Source organism: Polypterus senegalus, chromosome 5, assembly GCF_016835505.1.
Source record: "Polypterus senegalus isolate Bchr_013 chromosome 5, ASM1683550v1, whole genome shotgun sequence".
Taxonomy (NCBI): domain Eukaryota; kingdom Metazoa; phylum Chordata; class Cladistia; order Polypteriformes; family Polypteridae; genus Polypterus; species Polypterus senegalus.
This window is the reverse complement of record NC_053158.1, coordinates 195,792,148-195,808,935: the sequence shown is the minus strand read 5'-3', so window position 1 is coordinate 195,808,935 and position 16,788 is coordinate 195,792,148. Positions and strand designations below refer to the sequence as shown.

The following is a 16,788-nucleotide window of genomic DNA, read 5'->3' as shown; positions in this document are numbered from 1 at the left end:
GACTTTTCCACAGATGGAAATGGCATATCTGGTTTTTTTTTTTTAATTAATTATTGCAAATTTAAAATGTTCATTTTTTTCAGTTACATTACCTTTATCTAAAGATACTGTTGAAAGAATATCAAATCCTGGTATGTCCACATCTCTCCATTATAAAAAAAAAATCCTGGGAGGGAGACTAGGGAGACGAGACGTGATCTTCTCAGAAGTCAATTTGACATCCGCACAAGGGACACTTTAACGTCACGCGAGACAAGGCAGTGAGACCACATTTAAAACAAGTTCATTGACATCTAACCAAGCAGTTGTTGGAATGCCTTTGGCAGACAAACATCATGTGCTCCCAGCTCTTAAAACAACGACAAGCGACAAGCAGAACATGCAGCTCGCAAGCAGCAGGAAACCAGCAGATGATCCCACTGCTTCTCCTTAGTGTGTGCTTAGCCCCACATGCTTTCACAACGTGAGTGGCAGAGACGCGAAGTGGCAAAACAACAGCTGCAGTACAGGCTTTGAAATGATCGACACAAAGCGCGACAAGCAGAAAACGCAGCTTGCCAGGAGAAACAAGCCAGCAGATCATCTGACTTCAACTCCTTAGCGTACGTTAATCTATATCCCTCCTCACCCAAAAAGACAGCAGAGCAGCTTCTCCTTAGAGCCCCACATGCTTTCAAGTGGCAAAAGGACAGCTGCAGTACAGGTTTTGATCGAATGATCGGAGAAACAAGCCAGCAGATCATCTGACTAGTAATCTATATCCCTCCTTACCCAAAATGCGAGCAGCAAAAGAACAAGCAGCTCGACAAAAGAACAAGCAGCTCGCCAGCAGCAGCAGCAGAAAGACAGCAGATGATCCGACGGCATCTCCTTAGTGTGCATTCAGCCGCCCCCCCTTCACAACACTAGTAGCGTTATAAGTCCTGTGAGAAAGATTTAACCACGCCCGGGGCCGGAAATAAAGGACAAGTATTGTTTTTACAAAAGTTTTAAAGTAAAAGTGAAAATAATGCATATGTAACAATTCCCATGAAAATAACAATCTCTTTAAATTGTATATTCGGTAAACCAAACCCGGGGTTGGGCGAGCAAAGTGAGTAGGGGGTGGAGCCCCCTAGTATTTTAAAAAAGAAACAACATTTTGTGGGGGTGCACTTATTTTTTCACACTACTGTACTAAAACTAAATAGACACCAACTCTCAATATCTCCATATATAAAGTGTCATCTCACGGTGCTTTAAAAATGCATATTGCCTTTTTAATCAGAACATGGGCAGGTGACAAAGTGGGGGCTGAAAAAGTACACTTGTGGTCCGCAATCTAGTATCATAGCCATTTGAGGCCACACGGCCTGAACAGAACAGCTGCACAGGATGTTGGTCTGCCAACCTAGTGCTGCCAAATAAAAAAGAAGGCCTTGGTTATAAATACGCATTCTGAATGCTAACCACTGAGACACTGTGCCACCTGTGTGTAGAAGACTGTCATTTCCTATTTTTTTAACGCATAATGACAAAGTGACAAGACGTCTTCTAAAAGGTTTGCTCATTTCTTAACAATCAAAAAGTGAAGTCTTTCGCTCATAATAGTATAGTCGGTATCCATACCCAGAGGCTCTGCATTTCCGGGTTCAACCAAACAAATCTAAACTATATGAAAAAAAAAAACCAAAATCTAGAAAGTTCCAAAAGGCAAAATCTGAATCGGCTGTGCGCCAAGCACTAAGCTGAATCTATGCAAGTAAAGTGATTTGTAGGCATAGCTTGCGGTTGCCTCTCTGAATAAAATGGCTCATAGTGTCAGGGAAAAAAAACTCTCCTCCATCTTCAAATAAGGCAGTCATGGAGCCCAGCTGAGAATGCAGAACATTTCTTTATTTGTGCAGAGTTATGAACAAATGGCTCAGTCTATGGAGTAAACAATCCATTCAGGAATTCATCTGTTTTTCTGACTCCATAATCTTATCTGATACATCACATCATCTGACTCTTAATATGCAGAACGTTATCATCTCCTCCAATCAACTAAAGCCACCAATAATTTCTTACTCCTGTCAACTCTCCCATTTATCTGAACTCTTTAAGAGGGGTGTTTCAGCTTTCCCATTAGTTTATTCCTGTTTTCTGGAGGTGAATGTGTTACTCATTTATCTCATTCTAATCTTGGAAAATTACGTTGGTAACTTGTCTAAGATGCAGCAAAGACTTCATGTGCTTAAGCTTTAAGTTACATTTAGAATAACCCTTAAGTTACATTCAATAATTTTCCTTATGTTTAATAATCCATTCTTATAAAAGTTCAATATACACTTATTGGCCACTTTATTAGGTACACCTGTTCAACTTCTTTTCAATGCAAATATCTAATCAGCCAATCACATAGCACTTAGGCAGGTAGACCTTGTCAAGATGACCCGTTGAAGTCCAAACTGAACATCAGAATGGATAAGAAAGGTGACTGAAGTGACTTTGAATGTGACATGGTTGCTGGTGCCAAACGGGCTGATCTGAGTATTTCAGAAACTGCTGATCTTCTGGGATTTTCACACACAACCATCAATAAGGTCTACAGAAAATGTCCCGGAAAAGGGAAAAATATCCAGTGAGAGGCAGCTCTCTGTGCTAAAATCCCTTGTTGATACCAAAAGTCAGAGGAGAATGACCAGACTGGTTCAAGCTGATAGAAAGGCAACAGTAACTCAAATAATCCCTCATTACAACCATAACCGTGGCCTGCACTTTCATCTCACTTTTTTGCCATATTTACTTTGTCTCTCTTTTCTCTCCTTACAGCTGCACCCACTCAGGCAAATGGATGTCCAGCCCAGGCCACTCCGCCCGTAACATCTGTCAGCTCAGCCTTCTCAGATGCTTGGAAGCGGGCTGACATGTCTAAGGTGAACGGATTTCCTTACTATTACTATTCTAAAGCAGCTTTCCATATCCTCGAAGTGATGGGACAAATGCACTTTTGTCATTCCGGGTCATGTCCAGATGTGGTGGATGTTTATTTGCTTGTTACGTTAATAGCTTTTTGTGGTCTTGAGTCTGAATGGGTTCATCAGAAACTGGCTCATCTCAGCAATAACAATGCCGTTTTTCTATTATGTCAGGAGCTGGAATGAGCTATTCGTTGAATCCACAAATGTGAATAAATGTAATCAATAAGAATGTTTTACTTTAATCATATATCACGTAACATGAATCCCAGGACATGGGATGTAGGTTTATGGTTAGAGGAAAAGAAGCCTGAAGGCAGGCCTTGGTATACTGATTAAAAAATAATTTTCTTTAAAATTGTCTTTAAACAGTGTCTAAAAACCATTTTAGAATAGAATATTTTTCTATTCTGTTTTTTTTTTTTTTGGAATAAAAAAATACAGATTACAATAGATAGATAGATAGATAGATAGATAGATAGATAGATAGATAGATAGATAGATAGATAGATAGATAGATAGATACTTTATTAATCCCAAGGGGAAATTCACATAATCCAGCAGCAGTATACCGATACAAAGAAACAATATTAAATTAAATAGTAATAAAAATGAAAAGAATTAAAATAAAATTAATGTTCGCATTTACTCCCCCGGGTGGAAGGGGGTTCAAATGAACTGTCCCCCACTAAAACACAAATAAATAAATATACAATTCAAATTGACACTAGAATAAGACTCAAAAAATGGAATAATAAATTAGACTATGAAGTTTTTAAATAAGGTACTTTAAAATAAGAAGTTTAAAAAGTATAAGTATATAGGTTAACATTAGGGCCCTGAAGACTCATTTTTAACATCAGGGTCCTACATAAGTTTTAAGATTAGGGCTGACATTAAACTAACTTTAAGATTAGGACTATAGATAGGGAAAAAATCATAAAAGAAAACGATTAAGATCAGACTAAAAAAGAACAGTTTAATCTCAGGGCCCCAATGGCGTAGCTAGGGGCAGGCGGAGGGGGCGGTTCGCCCTGGGTGGCACATTTTTTGGGGCAGCATTATTGGCCAAAAGGCTCAGTACAATTCGTGTGTAGAGCAGCAGGATTCAGAAAAATATCACTCATGAATGAAAAAAGTCAAATTCTCTCATTTTTATCCACAAATGCTTCAAAAATAATTTTCAGACTGTCCTTCAATGACGGCATCAGGCACAGCAGTTGCAATTTATGAGGCCATAATAAAAATAAACAGAAACATTGGACCGATAATAATTTATAGGAAGATAAACATTTAGAATTTATAACTTTGTTTCCTTATCAATCCAAATGCATTCTTGTTCTGCGCAGAAAACATCCCCACCTATCACTTGTACACTACACTGGTTCTGATTTTCGCAGCGTAATTATATTAAACTAATAATTAGAACACGGCTTGTCAGTGTGACTCTACTATATTCTTGTCCAGTTGATGCTTATAAATAATTATATGTGAAAAATGGTTGCTGTTTCTCTATATATGAATAAATTTATCTTAATTTTTCTCCACACATCATTTTAATTTCTAATTAAATAGGTTAACATATTCCGATATGTTGGAGGGCTGCAAGTTGTAGCACCACCCCTAACCCGAGTGGCACGAACTTTAGCTATGCCACTGCAGGGCCCTAAACACAAATTTTAAGATTAGGGCCATGTTTACTGACCTTTAGATAAGAGTTAGAGGAGGGGATGGATCATAAAATGTGTATTTTAATTTATTAAACCTTCATCAGACAATAATCCAGCAAGTCTGAGACAGATTCCCGAGTCAGATAATGACAGTAATCTGTCATCCTCTCCAATGAAAACCTCGGGGGCCAATACAACTGAGGAGAATACAGCACCCCCTAGTGGATGGTACCAAAACTCCTGTGTAACTAACTTGCTTTCTAATGCTCTGGTGAGACCTCATCTGGAGTCCTGGGTGCAGTTTTGGTTTCCAGGCTACAAAAAGGACACAGCAGCACAAGAAAAGGTCCAGAGAAGTGCGACTAGGCTGATTCCAGGGCTACAGGGAATAAATTATGAAGAAAGATTAAAAGAGCTGAGCCTTTACAGTTTAAGCAAAAGAAGATTCAGAGGAGACCTGACTGAGGTGTTTAAAATTATGAAGGGAATTAATACAGTGGATCGAGACTTGTATTTTAAAATGAGTTCATCAAGAACATGGGGACACAGTTGGAAACTTGTTAAGGGTAAATTTCTCACAAACCTTAGAAAGTTTCTCTTTACACAAAGAACGATAGACACTTGAAATAAGCGACCAAGTAGTGTGGTAGACAGTAAGACTTTAGGGACTTTCAAAACTCGACTTGAATTTGGTGGATAGGACTGGCAAGCTTTGTTGGGCTGAATGGCCTGTTCTCGTCCAGACTGTTCTCATGTTCTAACTTTAACATACTGATTTAGTGAACTGGTCAGCTGACTCACAACATGGTGGCACAAAACCACATGATGGATTTCTGTACAAATCTACTAAATGCTAAAAACAAAAAAACACTGCCAACATATGGCTTTGAAACTAACAGCTGGGCCACAGAGATCTCATTCTCACTAGCTTGAGGAAGTTAGTCAGCTAGTTGAGCACCAAACAGCCCTAACTCGACATCTAGGCCTGGTACATTTGCTGATTGCAGCTGGAGGAACGTTAACTCACTGCGAACGGCTTCACTGCTTTGTTTTCCAGCTAAATGTTTTGGAGGTGACCATTCTCTCTGTCCTTCACAGGGCTTTAACAGCTCAATGCAGTTGAGACAGATTTTGCTGTTTTGTTTTGCATGCCTCTGGCTGTGCAGAAAGAATAAGTGGATTTAGATGAGTACCTGCAGATGGATAGGATTTTCATGGATAGAGTGAGGATTTTCCACTTGGCACAAAGCCATTTCAAAATTAGTTTTTTTTTTTAAACAAGAAATGGTTTACTCTTAAAGATACTCTGACTCACTAAGAAACACTGTGAGACATGCCCGGACACCATCAGACAGACACTGCATCTTTATGAAAAGGTCTTTTATTTTCTCCTCCATAATTCACACAACTCAGTCCTGCACAGTCCACTGGGCCTTCTTGCCCAAATCACTTTAATCCCGGGCCTTTCTCACTCTGTCCCTTGTCATTCTGTCTCTTGGACCGCCTTTCCTCTCTTCACGGGAGCCTTGTCCTGCTCCCACTCCCGACTCTAGCTCTCCGACTGTAGGAAGGCAGGCCCTTTTATTCTCCCCCGGATGTGCTCCAGGTGCTCCCTCTGACGTCACTTCCTGGTGTGGCGGAAGAGCACTCGGAAGCGCTCCGGGCGACCCTGGAGGGATTCTCCTCCATCTTCCCAGGTGTGGCGGAAGTAAATCCATCCCAGGCCTCCTAAGACTCGGGGCGCCCCCTGTCGGTGACCATAGGTTAAAATAGGCGTAAGCCTCCTTGTTCCTCTCCTGTGGTCCTCCTCTGTTCCAGGGCGGTTGCCCCCTCGTGGCCCGGAAGACGTATGTGCCACCTTCCGGTCATTCCAGGCGTCCCGGCCAGGTCGTAGCCCCAGCGACTCGCCACAACACATACACAATGAACAAGGGATGGGTGAACAAGTGCAGGTGCTTTTTATTTAAAACAATCAAAAGCAATTGTGCATTGTTCAGTTCCATGCAAATAAATAAATAATCCAAAGAGTGCTTCTGTAGATGTTAAAATCCAGAATAACGGAATCCAAAACAAATCCATAAAAACAAGGATAAAACAGCATGGGCATTCTCTAATTAAAAACCGCTGAACCTACATACGCCTTTAAAACTGACGTCTCTTTGACTTACCCTTTTCTGACCTTCTTGTTACAGAATGCTGTATGTATCTACAGGGTAGTTACAGTGTCCTCTATTAGGAGTGCTCCCCCTTCAAATATAATTAAATGGTTATGATTTAAGCTTCCTCCTGCCTGTTTTCTCTTAGAGGTTTTAGGTCAGCCAGGGGGTGACGGTTGTTTCTTCCACAATATATATATATATATATATATATGTACAAGCGACTGGGAGCCTGATCGAATATGGCTACAAATTCTACGTTTGTGAAATCCATACTTTCTCTGCAAAGAATTATTTGTTTTTTTAAGTTCTTGAAATGATTTTGTTATCATAGCACTGATTTGTGCTTAAAATGGACCTTTTCGGCCGATGTAATGAAGAGCTTCCTGTTTAAACGGGGCTGCGAGACGTGAACTCAGCTCTTCGGCGCACCTCATTTGATTTTTTGCGGCAAACAAATGTTCAAAACAAACCATATTTTATGACTCTAATCAGAGTAAGAGTAATAACAATAGATGTCAGAAGGACGGATGCCAAAACCAAACTGCCCAAAGATAGATTTCAACGGACCAAGCAAATGGCGATACGTTCTAACTCACTTACGGTTCCAGAGCTGTCGAAGGGTTTAAGTCAGTCGACGATGTTGGAAAGTACGCCCCACCAAACCAACATTCCAAAAACCAACTGAACTTACTGTTATCTGCTCGAACCAACACCGACTTACTATACTCGGCCGTCCAGCAGCGTCACTGTAGCATTCGAACATTCTTAGCCAATCATGCAACACTGCGTCCGTGTTTGCCATGTTCTGTTCTAACTACAGAGGCAGAGTCCCATTGCATTGTTCTAACTTGAATTGAGTCGAGGTATTGACATGAACACCATACATACGGATTGTACCAAATTATATATAAGGATATATACAGTGTGATTGTAAGACCAAATGACCACCTTCTCAGTGATACAAATCAGTGCAAACGTTGCGTCGGAATAGTTTGGGTATTACCGTGTGGTCATGTAGACACAATAGAGAGAGAAACTTTGGAGCTCACACTGATACAGAGCATTGCAGCACCCACATAAAAACAAAGGCTGTGTGCTCCATGGTTACTCTCTCAGGTGGGCGTTGGCATATCATAATCCCTTGTACCAATAGCGTGACTTTTCCGCATTTGACTTAAACAACCAACATTATAAAATACAAGTAATCAGGTCCCAACTTATCCGTGGGAAAACTTATCCACGAGTATACATGGTAATATGTGATTTAAAATTCAGGTCAGAGTTAATAGTTACCCCTAAATTCTTTACCTCCGTCTTGAGTTTTAATCCTAATGCATCAAGTTTATTTCTAATACCCTCATTATATCCATTTTTGCCAATCACTAAAATTTCTGTTTTCTCCTTATTTAGTTTGAGAAAATTACTACTCATCCACTCAGAAACACAAGTAAGACATTGTGTCAGTGGATCAAGAGAGTCGGGGTCATCAGGCACTATCGATAAGTACAGTTGCGTGTCATCAGCATAGCTGTGGTAGCTCACGTTATGCCCCGAGATAATCTGACCTAATGGAAGCATGAAGATCGAAGAGAGGAGTGAACCCAGGATAGAGCCTTGTGGACCACCATATACATAGAATATCAGGCGTCTTTGAAGTATAACTACCACCACTAACAAAGAATTTTCTACCTGCCAGGTAGGCCTCAAACCAATTTAAGACACTGCCAGAGAGGCCCACCCATTGACCGATTGAAAAGCGTTGACAGGCCTGTCATAACGTATCTGTCACCAGCTGGGTAACGCAGCATCTCTAACAGGCTGGCTAGCAACGCTGAATGTAAGATTTCAAGTTCAGATAGTAGTCCGCCGCTTTGGACTTTGACTCAAAGATCACGTAAATGTCAGCTAGAAGATGACAGCAGGGTATGTTTAACGTGTCACTCCATTTACAAGAAGGACTGGTGGATGTATTTATGTGCTGATAGCGCTCTGACATTGTTTTTATATTTTTTTGTTCTTCTTTTCTTTTTAAAGGCAAACCCTGCTGTAAGTAAACCTGTGCCGGCGCCACCTGCTCCCACCATGCAAGAAATCCTGCCGCCCCCACCACCGGACCCCATTATGACTCAACAGGATTGCTTTCTCCCTCCACCTCCCCCAGACTTCCACGACCTCCCCCACCTCCCGATGATTTCTCGGAGCCGCCCCCCGATTTCCTGCCCCCTCCTCCACCTTGCCCCAATGCACCTCCACCTCCCCACCCCCACTCTTCACCCCTGCCCCTGCGCCAGTCTTGAGAAAAGTGGGCCCCCCACCCCCAAAGAGAACAACGCCTGAGAGGTCATCGTCATTGCATGGAGGGGAGCAACAAGACTTCATGTCAGAGCTGATGAAAGCCATGCAGAAGAAGGGCAGCAAGTAAGAAGACGCATCGACGGGGAGAAGAAAAAAAATGGAATGGTTCACGTCCAGAAGGTTATGTTGAAATGTAAATAGTTTCTTTGGTTTTAACCACAGACATATTCATATATAAGGAATCTGTAGAAACCGTTTGAGACGACTGGCTCAGGTTTTACAAACATTAAGCATTTGCCGATAATCATTTCTTTGTTCACGAGAACAGCTTGTAAATTACGCTTATTTTTCAGAATAAAGAGCTTTTTGAAATGTTGAGTTACAGTGTCGCCATACCTTACAGAGTCCTTTCAACGATCACAACGAGAGAAACATCACGGCTCCGTCCATTCTGGACCCCTAATCATCCCCTGGTAGGTAACCACCCAAATATCAGACTGTGATCAGACCTCTGCATGTAAAACTCCAATCTACGCCTTGTTAAGTAAGTGAAACAGCCACTGTGGCTCAATGGCTTCACCTCAGGTGCTGATGTCCGGGGTTCGATCCCCGCAAGTGGGGGGAAAAGGGCATACCTGATGAGCCGAAATGTGTTGTGTACTCTTTGTATTAATTGGCAGGCACTATATAACACTTGTGAAGGACCAGCCTCGGCACAGACAGACACGGGCTCCAAATGCACAAAACACGCACCTTTTATTGTGCAACACACAAAGCCAACCTCGGTGCGCAAAAACACCACACTAACTCAGTCCTTTTCCTTCCTTCAGCCGCCTCCACTCCTCTCTTATAAGCTCCGTCCTCTTCCACCCGACTCCGGCTCCTCGAAATGAATGAGGCGGCCCCTTTTATCTCGGCCCGGATGTGCTCCAGGTGCTCTGTGATGGTCTTCCGCAACACTAGGAAGTGCTGCCCTTGCACCCGGAAGCATTGCGAGCTTACACAGTTCCTGATTCGGCAGCACTTCCTGGTGTGGCGGAAGTGCTGTCCTTCAGGGGCTCCAGGACCGTCCAAGAGACCCCTGGTGGTGGCCACGGGTCCCCACAGGGTTGTGCTTCCCAGCTCCATCTCCATGGCCCTGATGGAATCCAGGGGGACTGCCCTCTTACACCCAGGGAAAGATAGTGCCCCTCTCCAGGTCCGTCCTTCTTCCAAGCGTCCTGGTGGGGCAGGATCCCTGGTTGTCTGCCACACACTATACTTTATACACAGGAGCACGTAGAGCAGACATCTGTGCGTACGGCACTGAAGTCAATAAGCAGATCAGTAAAAGATGATTTTCTTGTTTGATGTCGAGTATGGGACACCCTAGTTACAGTGGTGCTTGAAAGTTTGTGAGCCCTTTAGAATTTTCTATATTTCTGCATAAATATGATCTAAAACATCATCAGATTTTCACTCAAGTCCTAAAAGTAGATAAAGAGAAACCAGTTAAACAAATGAGACAAAAATATTATACTTGGTCATTTATTTATTGAGGAAAATGATCGAATATTACATATTTGTGAGTGGCAAACGTATGCGAACCTCTGGGATGATCAGTTAGTTTGAAGATGAAATTCGAGTCCGGTGTTTTCAATCAATGGGATGCCAATCAGGTGTGAGTGGGCACCCTGTGTTATGTAAAGAACAGGATCTATCAAAGTCTGCTCTTCACAACACATGTTTGTGGAAGTGTATCATGGCACGAACGAAGGAGATTTCTGAGGACCTCACAAAAAGAGTTGTTGATGCTCATCAGGCTGGAAAAGGTTACAAAACCATCTCTAAAGAGTTTGGACTTCACCAATCCACAGTCAGACATATTGTGTACAAATGGAGGAAATTCAAGACCATTGTTATCCTCCTTAGAAGTGGTCGACCAACAAAGATCACTCCAAGAGCAATAGTCGACGAGGTCACAGAGGACCCCAGGGTAACTTCTAAGCAACTGAAGGCCTCTCTCACATTGGCTAATGTTCATGTTCATGAGTCCACCATCAGGAGAACACTGAACAACAATGGTGTGCATGGCAGGGTTGCAAGGAGAAAGCCACTGCTCTCCAAAAAAACATTGCTGCTCATCTGCAGTTTGCTAAAGATCACGTGGACAACCCAGAAGGCTATTAGAAGAATGTTTTGTGGACGGCTGAGACCAAAATTGAACTTTTTGGTTTAAATGAAAAGCGTTATGTTTGGAGAAAAGAAAACACTGCATTCCAGCATAAGAACCTCATCCCATCTGTGAAACATGGTGGTGGTAGTATCATGGTTTGGGACTGTTGTGCTGCATCTGGGCCAGGACGGCTTGCCTTTATTGATGGAAAAATGAATTCTGAATTATATCAGAGAATTCTAAAGGAAAATGTCAGGACATCTGACCATGAGCTGAATCTCAAGAGAAGGTGGGTCATGCAGCAAGACAACGACCCTAAGCGCACAAGTCGTTCTACCAAAGAATGGTTAAAGAAGAATAAAGTTAATGTTTTGGAATGGCCAAGTCAAAGTCCTGACCTTAATCCAATCGAAATGTTGTGAAGGACCTGAAGCGAGACGTTCATGTGAGGAAACCCACCAACATCCCAGAGTTGAAGCTGTTCTGTATGGAAGAATGGGCTCAAATTCCTCCAAGCCGGTGTGCAGGAATGAGCAAAAGTTACCGGAAACGTTTAGTTGCAGTTATTGGGGGGGGTCACACCAGATACTGAAAGCAAAGGTTCACATACTTTTGCCACTCACAAATATGTAATATTCGATCATTTTCCTAAATAAATAAATGACCAAGTATAATATTTTTGTCTCATTTGTTTAACTGGTTTCTCTTTGTCTACTTTTAGGACTTGAGTGAAAATCTGATGATGTTTTAGGTCATATTTATGCAGAAATCTAGAAAATTCTAAAGGGTTCACAAACTTTCAAGCACAACTGTAATTCCACTCCACCACTGGAGAACAGCACACCACTGACAAGAACCAGCAGCCATACCACTTGCACATTCGCGCCCAGCCAGTATTTGGATTGGAGACGATCTGGGAAAGCTTGGGTTGCTGCAAGAGGTGAGCGAGAGTGAGGCCAGCAGGGGGCGCCCACCCTGTGATCTGAATGTGGATCCTGATGCCCCAGTGCAGTGATGGGGACACTGTGATGTAAAAATGGTGCTGTCCTCCAAATGAGACGTAACAACGAGGTCCTGACTCTCTGTGGTGAAAAAAATAATCCCTGGGCCTCCTTCATAAACAGTAGGGTGTATCCTGATATCTTTGCTAAATTGCCCTCCATGGCCCTGTCATTTTGGCCACTTAATCATCTCTGGTCTCTAATTGGCTCTCTCGCTCTCCCTCCTTCACCACCTAATAGCTCACGCCTGGTGAGCATGCCAGCACAAAAATGGCTGCCATCGCATCCTCCAGCTGGATGCTACACATTGGTGGTGGCTCAAGTGGTCCCCCTCTGTCTAAGCGCTTTGAGTAGCGAGAGTAGCGATATATAAATGTAATTAATTATTTCTTTTATTGTCACCAGTCCATCTGTTTCTTCTCCCAAACCCATGTAGACTAAACTAGGATCACAAAGAGCAAGGGGTGGACAATGTCAGCCCTGGAGGGCCGCAGTGGCTTCAGTTTCTTAATGAAAGGTTAATTATTGCTGATGAAGCCCTTATTGCTCCAGTGACATTTTGATGCTTCATTTTGGTGGTCTCACTTGGTAAGGTTCCCCACCCTTAATTTCTTTTTTCAGCCTTAAACAGCTGCAATCGCTGCTTATAATGGCTCTTTATTAGCAATAAGATACAAATGACAAAGGAGCCGGCTGTTCTCCATCTAACATGTTTCCTGCACTATTTGGTTTAATAAAACACTTAAGAGAATAAAAATGATCTGTTTTAGTCTTCAAATCATTTAGATGATATCCTTAGAAAGGAATACATCTACAATTTAAGAACCTACCATTTCAAACTAACAAGACATCACATTAAATAAGGTCTGAGCTTGGCATGGATTGGTTTCTAATTAAGTAACTGGGGTGGAATAAAAACCTGCAGCCACTGCGGCCCACCAGGTTCAGAGTTGGACACCCCTGACTCTTATTTAACGGAGTGTCGCAAATCTGCTTCTACTCTTAGGAGTAGGAGTGCACACATTTTTATTACTTTTTCTTATTTAGGAAACAACTCCTAACTTTACTAGAAGTGTAAAACATCCTTTAGACAGTCAGACATTCTCCAACCCATTATGTCCTAATGCAGGGTCACGGGGGTCTGCTGGAGCCAATCCCAGCCAGCATAGGGCGCAAGGCAGGAACAAGTCCCAGGCAGGGTGCCAGCCCACCACAGGGCACACACACACACCAAGCACACATTAGGGACAATTTAGTTTTGCCAATCCACCTAACCTGCATGTCTTTGGAAACCCATGCAGATACGGGGAGAACAAGCAAACTCCATGCAGGGAGGACCCGGGAAGTGAACCCAGGTCTCCTAACTGCGAGGCAGCAGCGCTACCCACTGCCCCACCATGCTGCCCCCTTTTAAACTTCTCAATGAATTGAATTCTTTATATACAAGGGGGCACAGCGGCATGGTAGTGCAGTGATAGTACTCTCAGTAAGGACACTAGGGTTCACATCCCGGGTCCTTCCTGCGTGGAGTTTGCATGTTCTCCCCATGTCTGCGTGGGTTTCCTCCGGGTGCCCCGGTTTCCTCCCACAGTCCAAAGACATGCAGGTTAGCTGGACTGGCGATCCTAAATTGTCCCTAGTACTGTATATGCTTGGCGTGTGTGTGCCCTGCGGTGGGCTGGCGCCCTGCCCAGGGTTTGTTTCCTGCCTTGTCCCCCATGTTGGCTCCAGCAGACCCCCGTGACCCTGTAGTTAGGATACAGCGGGTTGGATAATGGATGATGGATGGATTATTATTATTGAAGCAGGAGCAAAATTGGCTCAGACACAAGAAGCAGAGGGCTATGGAGCGAGCATCATTGAATTGCAGCGCATTAGTGAAATAGGATCTCCCCATCTAAGCCCATGCTAACCCTTCACTAATAATGAAGAGTTAAGAGTGGTGTCCTTTAGGGGGCCACTGCAATTTTAGATATATGTAAATGAGTTGGATAGGAATTGTGGTCGGGCGGTGGAAGAACAGACAGTCACACATTTGGAACGCCAACCGGGCCGTCCCTTTGATTCATCGTGAGACGAAATGAACAAAATAAAAGAAAAGAGAAAAAAACGTGCAAAAGTGCTGCTCCCCAATCCAGGGTTCCTCCTTCTTTGGAGTTTTAATCTCGTGCTCCGTCGTGCGGCTTATCCGTCAAAAGGCGCCTCTCTTTATGCTGCACGTCTTTCATGGCGAAACTTCCCTGAAGGGGTGGGGCTAAGTGCCCTTACTAGGCGGTCTCTCTGAGCTTTAAGGGAAGAAGAGAAACAGGAGAAAGTCAGCAGTAGCCCCCCCTCTCATCTCGGCACCCATGCGTGACAGAAAATAAATAACAAGCTGGTTAAGTTTGCAAATGATACCAAGATAGGTGGATTGGCAGATAATCTGGAATCCATTATAAAATGACAAAAGGACTTGGATAGCAGACAGGCTTGGGCAGTTTTGTGGCAGATGAAATTTAATGTCAGTAAAGTTAAAGAATTACAGCCTCCCATAACTAAGCCTGCCTTCTTAGTTAGCTTGTTGATTCGGTGGGCTCTCTTGAACTGATGTTGCTGGTCCAGCACATCACACTGTCTATCACAGAGGTATAGGACATGTACAGAATGGCACCACCCACATTAATGGTATGTACTGTTTTTTATAAAGGAACCCCAGTAATGTTTCTTTTGTTGAATAATTTGGTGGCCTAAAGTCCTTAAAGTTGGTGTGTCAGAGATAGGATGTTCATCATAGATAGATAGATAGATAGATAGATAGATAGATAGATAGATAGATAGATAGATATATAGATAGATAGATAGATAGATAGATAGATAGATAGATAGATAGATACTTTATTAATCCCAAGGGGAAATTCACATAATCCAGCAGCAGTATACTGATACAAAGAAACAATATTAAATTAAATAGTAATAAAATGAAAAGAATTAAAATAAAATTAATGTTAGCATTTACTCCCCTGGGTGGAATTGAAGAGTCGCATAGTGTGGGGGAGGAACGATCTCCTCAGTCTGTCAGTGGAGCAGGACAGTGACAAAGTCTGTCACTGAAGCTACTCCTCTGCCTAGAGATGATCCTGTTAAGTGGATGCAGTGGATTCTTCATGATTGACAGGAGTTTGCTTAGTGCCCGTCGCTTTGCCACAGATGTTAAACTGTCCAACTTTAATCCTACAATGGAGCCTGCCTTCTTAACAAGTTTGTCCAGGCGTGAGGCGTCTTTCATCTTTGTGCTGCCACCCCAGCACACCACCGCGTAGAAGAGGGCACTCTCCACAACCGTCTGGTAGAACATCTGCAGCATCTTACTGCAGATGTTGAAGGATGCCAACCTTCTCAGAAAGTATAGTCTGCTCTGACCTTTCTTACATAGAGCATCGGTATTGGCAGTCCAGTCCAATTTGTCATCCAGCTGCACTCCCAGATATTTATAGGTCTGCACCCTCTGCACAGTCACCTCTGATGATCACAGGGTCCATGAGGGGCCTGGGCCTCCTAAAATCAACCACCAGCTCCTTGGTTTTGCTGGTGTTAAGGTGTAAGTGGTTTGAGTCGCACCATTTAACAAAGTCTTTGATTAACTTTCTGTACTCCTCCTCCTGCCCACTCCTGATGCAGCCCACAATAGCAGTGTCATCAGCGAACTTTTGCACGTGGCAGGACTCTGAGTCATATTGGAAGTCTGATGTATATAGACTGAACAGGACCGGAGAAAGTACAGTCCCCTGCGGTGCCCCTGTACTGCTGCACACAATGTCAGATGTGAGGTTTGAATACACAATGGGTGGTCTGAAAATCGAGAATACAATACACCTTATGAGAAGGATTTAGGACTCATAGCTCTCAACTTCTAGACAGTGTTCAGAAGCCATTAAGAAGCCTAACAGAATGTCAGGTTATATAGCGCCTTGATGTGTGGAGTACAAGTCACAGGAGGTTCTGCTAAAGCTTTATAACACACTGGTGAGGCCTCATCTGGAGTCCTGTGTGCAGTTTTGGTCTCCAGGCTACAAAAATGACAGAGCAGCACAAGAGAAGGTCCAGAGAAGAGCAACTAGGCTGATTCTAGGGCTACAGTGGATGAGTTATGAGGAAAGATTAAAAGAGCTGAGCCTTTACAGTTTAAGAAAAAGAAGATTAAGAGGAGACCTGACTGAAGTGAGACCTGGTCCTCACTTGGATCCCGGCATGCCAGCCACGTTTTCTCCTCCGTGTCCTCCGGGCATGGTCCGTGTCTACCACCTTGGTCTCGAGTTATTGTGGCGAGCAGCCCCTGGTCGATAACTTCAAAAGTAGCGACTTGTGCCTTTGTTGCTCCCATGTTTACCAATGTTGTATGGTCATACTTAATAAAACAGTGAACAGACAGTACAAACAGCGACAATAACAAAAATACAGACACAAAAATGAAAAGTCTGCGACTTGATGTTATTTTAGACTAGCTGTCCCCCGTGACTCTGCCCATGTAGTAGTGAAACAGGACAGTGAGGAGGGCCCTGCCTGGGCTCCCCACTCCTGGCGTCACGCTTC

At 43.1% G+C, this 16,788-nt stretch overlaps 1 protein-coding gene across 1 annotated transcript in view; it reads left to right on the top strand.

Moving 5' to 3' along the window:
* LOC120529776 (amyloid beta (A4) precursor protein-binding, family B, member 1 interacting protein) overlaps positions 1-9,441 on the top strand; it is a 175,019-nt gene extending 165,578 nt beyond the window's left edge. Inside the window, 3 exon segments of the mRNA XM_039753910.1 lie at positions 2,794-2,897; positions 8,803-8,929; positions 8,932-9,441. Coding sequence (XP_039609844.1) covers positions 2,794-2,897; positions 8,803-8,929; positions 8,932-9,065 — 365 coding nt within the window. The 3' untranslated portion in view covers positions 9,066-9,441.
* The last annotated feature ends 7,347 nt before the right edge of the window (positions 9,442-16,788 follow it).